Genomic DNA, 10,544 nt, shown 5'->3' on the forward strand with positions numbered 1-10,544 from the left:
TGGCCCTCTGAAAACTATTAACACTCTGTTTTGTGAAGCCTGTTGGGAACTATGGTTTTTGGATGGATTAAAGCAATGGTCTGGTGTTTGGGGAAGTGTGCTCATCTGGTTTCTTGTGTTGAGATAGTCTGTATGATAAATGTGATGCTACTGCTCACAACTGGTTAGCTTGGTTTATCATAAACATTGGGCTAGTCTGTCTTTGTTGTAATGATAACAGAATCTATTAAAAAGTTATGACTCATTAAATCTCCTTTTAATCAGCTAGAGTTGCCAACAGCTGGCAAACTCAAAGCAACAACTACTTTGCATCAAAACCCTGGAAAACTGTGGCACATAACACAGTCAAATCTGTAAAAATACAGTACGGTTTTACTATGAAGGGATTTTTCTTGTTAGACTTTTTCCCCCTATTGTTTTTAACCGCATGTTGAATTTGACCCTTTATGAAAAAACGGACAAAATTACCTGGACATTTTCCATTTTTCCATTGCCCATTTTTCTACTAAAGAAATCCTACAGATGGATGTATCTCAAAACCTCCTCCTGCTGAAAATAAACAGTAAAAAAATCTTTACTCAGTTGAATCGGTAAAATGACCTTTTAATGCAATGATTTATCACTTTATTACAAGGTGCTATTCGTTCTATTGGGACATATATTATCCATCAGTATGGGGGTGGACAACATGTTGACAAAAGGCTGCTCATTAGCAGAATTTCCCATTCACACGTTTTCAATTGAAAGGTCAAGCAGTTGCATAATCCCAGAGCTTGGCAAGCTTCAAGTGCTTAGATTGGCAAGAGACATGACTTCACAAAGCACTTCATTTTCAACAGAAATAACACACATAAATTTCCGTGGTTGTGCACCAGCTTCATGAAGCACAAACTATGAAATGTTCCATGTAGTAAAAACAGGAACAAAGACAACGTAATATTTAGTACATTGGCGTGTATATTTCAACATAAGGTGTTACAGTAAGTTACTTCTTAAAGATTTGCACAAGCCATTACAGACCAGCAACTCATGCCCAATAGATTTACATATATTACTCCTATTTACAGACATTTAAGTGCTTTTAATATACAAATATGCAACATTTGAATTGATATTTACATACTTTGATACACAGTGCACACATATATACACAACATCTATGTACAATCTTGATTCAATATAGCTTTTTTGGGGGTGGGGGGGATTAATTTTAATCCGACAACCATTACGGTGTCACATATCACATTGATTTCCAGGAAATTGTTTATCATGAGTGCAAATGAAGCCAAAACACAGAACCTCCAGTGGTGCAGGATGTCCGAGGAAAATCAGGAAGTGTGCTGACGTGTTGTGTGTGGAATGTGTGAGCTTCTTCCCAAGATTTTATGAAAGACATGGGAACAGTTTGTGAGAAGGTGGGCTGACTTATCCAGCAGTGGTCAGTCTCACTTCATCAGAGCCCCCTGCTTTCTATCTGTGAGTGTATGTGTGCGTGTGTGTGTGTGTGTCCATAAAACTTGAAGGAGATCTCATTTACCAATGCTGAGCAGAAATGAAAGCCATCAAATTTAGGACTGTCTTGTGCAACGTGAAACAATTCCTTCAACAAATCATAAAAGTGCACATAACCACAAAAATCTGGTTGATAAATGTAACTCCACATGCTTCCCTTTTTTTATATTTTATTTTACTTTTTTTCCCTCAGGTCAAAGCAAAAGGTTCGAATCAAATTTACAAGCCACTAAAATGTGGTTCTAAGAAAAACAAGAAAAATGGAAAGCTAAACACAAAGGATGAGGTGACTGCCTTGGTTACTTGGAGACGAGTGGTCTGGAAGAGTCGTTTTCACCATCACTACACACATCTCGGCTGCTATATGGGTTTTATCTTTGTAAACACTTTAACAGGAAAGGGTGTTCGGCAGCACTGCGGGGAGGCACAACAACCTTTGAAAGCATCAGGATTCCTGGAAAAAAAGGTTCTCGCTAAAGAAAAAAAAGAAAGAAAACACTCAGAAGAACTCATGCAGGAATCTGCAAAACACTGAATATTGAAGATTTATGATTACATTTAAGAGAACAACTTAAAGCCTGTGCACGCTTTTTTCTCATTATTTTTCTAACGTTTCTGCTGAGGTTATCTAAAGAAAGAAAGAAGATGTATGCACGTTCCCTAATGTGTCCATATTTTCTGCTTCTGTGAACCTCGCATCACCCTGCTTCATGTTTTTTTTCACACTAAAAAAAAAGCTTGATTCTCTGTATAATTTTCAGAAATTGCAGTTCCTGTCATTCATGCCATTTGGTGCCACTGCCAAACATGTGTTTACTCTGCTTGAATAGAGGACTTGGAGGAATTATCCAGCTCTCTCCAGTAGCCGGTACTACCTGTTGGGCTCCGATTGGTCATCTTAGTCAGCAAAGTCGTTCTGCGGAGGCTACTATCTGAATCTTCTTTCTTGAAGTCGGTGTTGACTTTGCGGCAACACGAGAAGCACTGCACAAAATCCTGGAGGAGGTGGCCGCTGAAGATCATGTATATCCACGGGTTACAGCAGCTGTTGAGACTGGCAAGGAGTGCAGACAGAGACACTGCTGTGTTCTCTGAATCTGGAGAACAGAGAGAGGAAGGAGGAAAAGGATGATTAATTCGCAAAACATCTGGTACAGGCTGTAGAAATGCCTGTTTAACTCAATGCCTCTGGTGTCTAAATGCTGCCTAAATGTGCCAGATACACAAACTCTGAAAGTTACAAAGGTGTGCCAAAGTTAGAAGAAATCTCTGTTGCAGATCCAACTAGTTTTAAGACTTTTGGAATAGAATGTAATTTTCATAATATAAGCAAAAGGCGGTAATCCACCTCCTCATACGCTGACACTTAGTCAGATAGATTTAAGTATAAATTCCTTCTCTCTTCCTACATCTGAAACACTTTAATTGGAGGATAATGTGATCACTGTCACAGAGTTCCTCACACTAGTATCAAAGGAAGCGACGATAAATTAACACATTTAAAAAAAAACAGGGTCTGTTTTCACTGCAGCCACGATCATTTTCTAAGCCAAGACAAGAAATTTTGGTGCCTAAAATTATAAGGAAAAAAATCTGTAATGAAGACGAGGAAAGCTATAAACAGTGGTCCAAATCTGGGAGGAATTTGTTTCATCAGCTGCCAATATAGTAGGTCCATATATATTAATTAGCACCTTGAGACTTGAGTTTATAGAGCTATATAAATGTTTTATTTTTGTTTTGTTTTTTTACCTGCAATCCTTCGCAGGTTGAGGACATATATAACAACAACAACAACAAAAACTACCATGGTGCCTTTTTAGAAACCAGAATCTGAAAATGTGTAACTGTGAATCATCTGTAAATTTTCCTTTGGGCCCAATTGTTTGTGGGCCTTGGCCTTCCAGCTAACTGCCACAATATCTGACTTTATCATCTAATTACAGTTGTCATTGTTTTTGTTTGAGTTGTTGGAATTATCCATCTCACTAGGACTTCAAAACCTTTATTTCAAAACACCAGAGATAATAATTAAAAGTGATACAGCTAACCTAAGAATTTTACTAGTAAATTTTAATTCTTAACATTTACCCCAAGCCCACCCATCCCAACACTGTCACCAAAAGTTAACAATTGATTCAGCCAAGAACTGAATTAACTTATCAGCTAGTCAGCAATAATTAATTCCACTGATCCACAGTCAGAATGATAAACTTTGAACAAAAGGCTGAAATATTCTTCTCTGAATTCATTTTTAACAGGTTGAAATACTTCAAGTAAGGCAAAGTAGGGCATTTGCTGATTAGTGCAATAATATAGTATTGTTGTATTAGTACCATATAAATTGTATAAAACAGGTTTTGCTAATGTGACTTACAACTTTTTTTAAAAAAATGATGTAATCTGATTTTGTCAAATTATTTCCATACACGGTTCCAAAGCGGTTCCCGTAACATTTGGCCACTTAACGTCTCAAAATGCAGATGTAGGATATTTTACTTCCTAAATCTCCGTGGAAAACTCAGGGTTTCAAAACCTAAAATTCGGCAAATAGAGACGCACGGAGCATAAGATTTAATTTATTTGGTGAAATGTAGTTGTGGGTGTGCGTGTGTGCGCGTGAAAGGTTTGAAGCTGTATAGGTTTTAAATTTGTATGTTTACACATTTTGGTTTTGTTTGTCAAATACGTTCGTGCGTAAAGGCGCGCGATTCGTGGATTTTTTTTCCTTGCGCAACGCGATTCTTAAGTTTCTGTTACTTTTCTCCCCCTGCAATTCTCAACATTTTTTTAGAACGATTAAAAGTGTGACACTTAATAAGTATTGTGTTCATTTATACAGCACTCACCATCCCACTGGAAGTTTTCATCCCACACAGACCACATCTGCACGATGAAAAACGGTGCCCAGCAAATAATGTACGCCAGAACGATCACAAAAGTCATTTTAACGGTTCTCAGTTTGGCTCTTGAGATAGTTGTAACGCTGCTGACCGAGTTCTTTCCAATCAGTCCGTTCCTGCTTGCAGCACCAGCCGTCGTTTTTCTTTTCTTGTATTTAATATTCTTCCAAATACTGTGGCAGATGAACCCGTAGCACATCATTAGAATGACCACGGGCACGAGAAAGATGCCCACGGTTATCCAGGTAATGTACGCCCTGGCGCCCCAGGGCTCGATAAAGCGCGCCCAGCAGTCGTAGACGCCCGAGCCGTTCTGGATCTCGCTCAGGGAGAAGATGAAGTACTGTGAACAGCTGAGCACCAGGCTGCAAATCCACGTGGAGATGATCATGATGTACGAGCGTCGTGTGGACTGCTGTAGGGTTTTCAGAGGGTGGCAGATGGCAATGTAACGATCCAGGGTCATCATCACCATCATGTAGGTGGAAGCAAACATTCCCATCACCTGGAGGTGCTTCACAATCCTGCAGAGAAAGTCTGGGCCGTAGAAGCGGAAGGTGATTTCCCAGCACAGCTGTGGCAGCACCTGGAAGAAAGCAACCACCAGATCGGCCAGGCTCAGGTGTTTGATGAAAAGGTGCATTCGCGACATCTTCTTCTTTGTGTTGTACATGGCCAGCAGGACGCTTACGTTCCCAATCACAGCAACCACGAAGGTGATGCTCAGAACCATTATCTCTATTTGAGCCACCTCCTCGTTCCTTGCAAACGGATCTGATCCGTTATGGTGGTCGGTGCTGTTTCCAGACGTTCCCATCATTAGGTCAGTGGTGACAGTGAACACCAAAGTCTGGTTCTCTTCGTTCAGGAGCATGCGTTTGTCAGGAGCGTACATGGCACTGCCCCTCTGTGCGCCCTAGCAAGATTCAGTGCCAGAGGGGCTGCAAAGTGCCTCTCCAATCCGTATATGGAGCTACCTGGAGCCCACAGAGAGAAACTCGTTGCTTTGTGAATTGTGTCTCCTGTCAGCGCTTTTTAAACTCGAGTCAAATTTCAGACTGCTTGCGCAAAGCAGGATGCACTGCAAAAACACGAGGCACCTAACGGTTAATTTATATGGTGGCAAGTTTGAAGCACACATTTATGCAAGTAAAATGTAAAAATAAATACAAAATGAACACAGACACAAATGAAGGGTACTTTTCAGTGAAGATGTAGCCTACCCAACGCAATCTAAAGTGTTCAAATATGCAAAATATGCATTTTCTTGAAACTGCGTTTGAATATCAGCATAAATATAATGCAGCCAAAAATGATCCGTGCTGTGTTTCCTATTCCTTGTCTTGCTTTGGAGACAAAAAGTTTAAAATGTTTCAAAACATGTGACTTCCACAGCATTATGGCTAAAAAAAAGCATTTTTTGCAGTGCAGAGCCAAGCCCTTCCCGATGCTTTGCACAACATCCACATCACCACAACTCCGCGTAGGTATTGCTTAGAAGGAACTTTTGTGGGTATTAAAAAGTCACAAAATGTGCTGAAAATGCAAAGTATTTAGAGTAGAATGAACTGAGTAACACATTTTTATTTTTATTTTTTTTTTTTACACACACTTTATAAATATTTGAGGTCCAATAAGAAAAGACAGTCTCACCCAACAGTTCACAAGTAAATTTAAATGCTTTTTTTCCAGCATAATAAGCTTTGCAGAGGAATTGTTATAAGGTAACGGTAGCTGAACCTGCAAACATTCGGTTCTCTAAATGTGTTGCTGTGATGTTGCTTTAATAGGAATGTGTTAGGCAACAGGCTGGAATGTTGTTTTTGTTAAAGCCCAGATAAAAACCACACTTGACAAAAACTGTTTAAACCGAACTGTGACTTGGTTTATTCTGTAATTAATTAATTCCAAGCTGAAAGAAATCCTCTTACTAATGATTAATAACATTAAAATTAGCTGATTTGCTGCAGTCGTTTTAGCTTCAGTTTCAGTCAGGTTTCCAGCAACTGACTTACTTTTAGCACAAAGTGGTTTTAGTTTAAACAATCAAAATGCACTGATTCATTTCCGAAAGAAATATCTGAAGGCATTTACTGTTCAAACTTGTGGAGAGGTTTACTGATGTTTTCAGGAAGCTATCCTGTTTTAGCTTCCGAGCTGCTACACAGAAGTGTTCAAAGTTTTGTTTGAAGATGCCAAAACATCCTAAATAATGTAAGTTTTCAGTGCTTTGAGCAACAGGTATATTTCCAAATACACTCTATAGGATATGATTATAAAGGAACTTTCAGCACATGAGTGGGAACAAAAGATGGAGGTGAAGACAGCCTTGTGCTGCTCAGTGGGGATCAAACCTCTTTAAATAACAAAGGAAAAGCACATTTATCAGAAGGACTTTATTTTTTTGCTTGACATCACTACAGTATTCTGCCCTGCCTGCAACATTTTCAGTGCATCACCTCTGGCTCTCCTGTCCTCCACAGTTTAACCTCCACTGCTGCTTTCTTACTTCTGTTGTTAGTGACGTTTCCAGGTGACCCATAATGTAACGTGAGTATCCCAGTTTCTATTAAAAAAGCACATGGTTGCAAACTGGCTGCGGATGTCTGGCAGCAATTCACCTTATCTGATCCATGTGCTGATACTGAGGATGGTTATCTTTATTGTGTTCACATTGCACCTGTCATCCAGATCTGCACTTTCATTTCCGGTTGAGCTCCAGTTATGAGCACTGCAAACTGGAGCTCCTGTCCTAAAATTTCCTGTGCACTGGTTAAACTGGTTCACTGTTATAATTAAGTTTTCTCGGCGACCCCAAGTCCATTTTTTGATAATCTTTTCATCAGAATCATAAGCAAGGGTAATTTCTGTTGACCAGCAAAACTGCTTCCTCCCTGGGAGCCCTGTTTTGTGTCAGATTACTATCCATCCACATGCTCTACAGCAGCCTTAGTGTATGTTGAGGGGTTCAAGGACAGTATAGCGGATGTCTTCCTTCATGCTGGACTTAGACACATTACTCTCATCTCCTGTTTTTAAATATGTTCACCAGAAACGTTTTGTGCTGTTATTACAGCTCCAGGGTTGATTTGTCCCATTGGTTACAAAGCGTGACAGCTCCGTTCACCAACCTAAACTGCGTGTTGTGTGTCTGGGCTCAGGAATCATGGGAATGCACGTTGTGTCTGCAGTAACCAAAGCAGTCAGTCTGAATCATGTCTGTGATGTTTCCCTCTCATTTGCAGGAGTATGTTTCAATAAGAGCTGCTCGGAGTCTTTGAGCATTTTGGATTTTTTTTTTGTTTGGTTTGTTTTAATGAGGGATAAAGAAATTTTGTCAAGGAATTCAAACAATGGATGCCACAGTACTTTGTCCAAACCATCTTCTTGAGGTGCGTAGCTTATAGTATTAGTAGTTTGGGACTCAGAATGCATTTTAAAAATTCCTTTCATTCTGTTGTTTGTACTTTCTCTGAAATGTTTAACTTTGCCATCCATGCTCATCCAATTTAGATTTATGGGGGGCTGGAGCCTATCCCAGTTGCCATAGGGCAAAAGGCCCTATGGCAACTGGGCAGGTTTTGTTCATTAATTCTTTTTGGCCATTCTAGAAGGGTTTCTGGGCTCAGTCTTCAAGATTGAATGAGTAGAGTTGCTACTACTCCTCATTAAATGAGAGTTGAGATGATGTGAATAGGATGCCTTCTTTATGCAGGACCTACCAGATGGAGGCCCCAGGGCAGACCGAAAACACAACTACTTTAAGAACTCCCTTGCGTCTCCCTTCAGAGGAGCTGGAGAAGGACATCTCTGCTTAGACTGCTGCCTTGGGGTCAGACAAGCATCAGACAATGGAGGGATGGATGGTAGATTTTGATGTTGATAGTATTTTTAATTACAGGTCAGCAATTTTGATTAGAGTTGCTAAAAAAAGACTAGTAATTTAAAACAACATTAAAAAACATTTGATGATGGTGCACGGTTGAGCAGTGGTTAGCACTCTTGCTTCATAGCAAAAGGGTTTGAATCCACAAGCCAGAGTGGTGCCTTTATGTGTGGAGTTTACTTGTCTATGCCTCTTCCTAACACATGTCACTTCATTGATAATTCTAAATTAGCCGTACTCTGCCTCTTGCCTCGGCTCCAACCCAAACCCTGAACTGGATAAACAGAAGAAAATGGATGGATTGATTGATTGATGAGCGCCCAGACCTAGAAATGCTTTTGTAACTTTTTTTGTTTTGCATTTCTAAAATGTTTTATCTAAGGTTCTGTGAAAGTGAATCATCGTTTTCACCAACGTCCAACCTGCTCCGTAAGTGAGAAGTCAGTGAGCTAACTTATGTGAAGCTCAGAGCACATTAAGCAAGCATTTGGAGCAGAAATTCTTGTAATTCCAACAGATTCCAAAGGATTTTCTCACACCTGTAAATCTTACCTTGAGATTGTATATGTTATTTATGTGACAGACATATTCAGTTTCACGCAGTAGAAGAATTTCCGCTCTGATAAATTGCTTTGATGCAGTTTGTTCTGTCTGGCTTACGTCTTCAATACCTCACACAACACAGTAACCCCGAGTTCATCATTTGACATATTCTGTGAATCTGACACAGCACGGCGCCAAGAAGGAGCACCTGCAAACGTGAAACAAAAGGGTCAAAAGAGAAACTTTAAAAGCCAAGAGCCTGTACCTTCTGATTTAGACTTCTGCTTCTCTTATAAACTCATGACTCAGATTGTCTCCTGGGCGACTTCAGTCCAACAAAGATCACATTAAACAAAACATTAAATTAACTCTGTTTACTTTATGACTAAAATGATGACAATGAACAGTGTCTCCAGAAGGGTCACTTATAATAGGTTCATTACATAAGTTTGCATGTACTTTTGCATGCTTTTGTTTGGCCTCCAGGCTGATGATAAATCAGTTCTTTAGTAAACAGGACATTGAGGTTTCTAATCATGACCTGCATAAATGACATAATCGAAATTTAACCAAAGTGTAATTTAGTAAACAACTGCTCGCACGATGATTAGAGAGATGATGATGAGAGATGATTGAGCCGACAGACATATGAAACAGTTTTTGTTTTAATTCAGCACATATCCCGGTCATTCAACTCAGGCATTTCCTTATTTGCCTGTTGTGTTGGTGCCCTAGTTTCAGTTCTTAAAATTAATGGATGCTGTGATCATCTTTAAGCTGGTGGACCTCCAGGGTATGAGCAAGGCAAATACAGGCTATATCATCTGAGGAGGGCTTATTAGCTTTGTCTGCTTTACACTCACCAGACACTTCAACTGATTGTTAATGCTAATATCTAATCAGACAATTACTTGGCAGCAATTCATTGCATTTAGGTACACAGACATGGTCAAAATGCCCTGCTGAAGTTCAAATTGCACATAAAAAAAAGGCTGAGGCTCTGGCTGTGCCTGAGGAGCTTGAGTTCTGTTTGTGTATTGCACTGGGGCCCGGCCCTGACACTGGGGCCTTCAGTGCATTGGTGGAACTAGGGGCCTCTTTAGCTGGCAGGAAGGTTTTCACCATCTTTTTGCAGGTGGTCTCTGATTTTGAGGAGCCCACTCTGCAGGCGGTGGAGGATCTACCAGAGGTGGAGCACGGACTCAACCTGGGTGTCTATTGTCTAATGTAGTTTGGAAGTTGACTGAATGTTAGCGTAGGTGTAGTTTTTCCTCTGCAGTGGGGTCGGGTGGACTGCCCCAGTCTTGGTGACACTTGGTGGTGCTACTGGACCCCTAGCTGGATGCCCTTTTGGATCCACTAAGGGGCAGGGGAGGTATTCCTTCTCTGTCCCCTCATGTGTCTCAATTTTATTCCACAGCTTAGACAGTCTCATTACTTATATTCTCATGACACATACAAATAGGGCCTTGGTGGTGGGCACACTGAACGATGTCCAGAGGGGTGCCAGTGCCCACTTCTCATTTTTAAATTGCATGTAGACATTGAGGATTTCTTGGGAGGAGCCGTGTTGACACCAGCTGTTGTCTGGCAGAGGGCCATTGGTGCCATGTCCCCCCCTGTCTTAAATTCACTATAGAACAGCGTGCATCAACACTACATATGAGCGGGTGGAGTAAGGCATGGGATTGACCATCTCT

The 10,544-nt window shown here is 40.4% G+C and overlaps 1 protein-coding gene across 2 annotated transcripts; it reads right to left on the reverse strand.

The window, feature by feature from the left end:
* Positions 1 to 586: 586 nt before the first annotated feature.
* On the reverse strand, positions 587 to 5,412 carry avpr1aa (arginine vasopressin receptor 1Aa). Of its 2 annotated transcripts, XM_031728895.2 has the most exons (3): positions 4,362 to 5,412; positions 2,388 to 2,609; positions 587 to 1,985 (listed from the first exon to the last, which is right to left on the reverse strand). In XM_031728895.2, exons 1-3 carry the CDS (start codon positions 5,308 to 5,310, stop codon positions 1,873 to 1,875), a joined length of 1,284 nt encoding a protein of 427 aa, XP_031584755.1. In that variant the 5' UTR covers positions 5,311 to 5,412; the 3' UTR covers positions 587 to 1,872. The 2 variants fall into 2 exon arrangements, with proteins under 2 accessions (XP_031584755.1, XP_031584823.1); XM_031728963.2 differs by having other exon boundaries at positions 587 to 2,609.
* Positions 5,413 to 10,544: the final 5,132 nt, after the last annotated feature.

The sequence above is a fragment of the Oreochromis aureus genome, linkage group 7 (genome assembly GCF_013358895.1).
Source record: "Oreochromis aureus strain Israel breed Guangdong linkage group 7, ZZ_aureus, whole genome shotgun sequence".
NCBI lineage: Eukaryota > Metazoa > Chordata > Actinopteri > Cichliformes > Cichlidae > Oreochromis > Oreochromis aureus.

Bases quoted from the DNA above. Each gene is read 5' to 3' on its own strand.
- avpr1aa (XM_031728895.2), bottom strand. From the start codon at position 5,310: ATGTACGCTCCTGACAAACGCATGCTCCTGAACGAAGAGAACCAGACT. The intron at 2,610-4,361 runs GTGAGTGCTGTA...TCTGTTCTCCAG, and splicing joins TGAAAACTTCCAGTGGGATG to ATTCAGAGAACACAGCAGTG. The intron at 1,986-2,387 runs GTAGTACCGGCT...TTTTTTCTTTAG, and splicing joins GACCAATCGGAGCCCAACAG to CGAGAACCTTTTTTTCCAGG.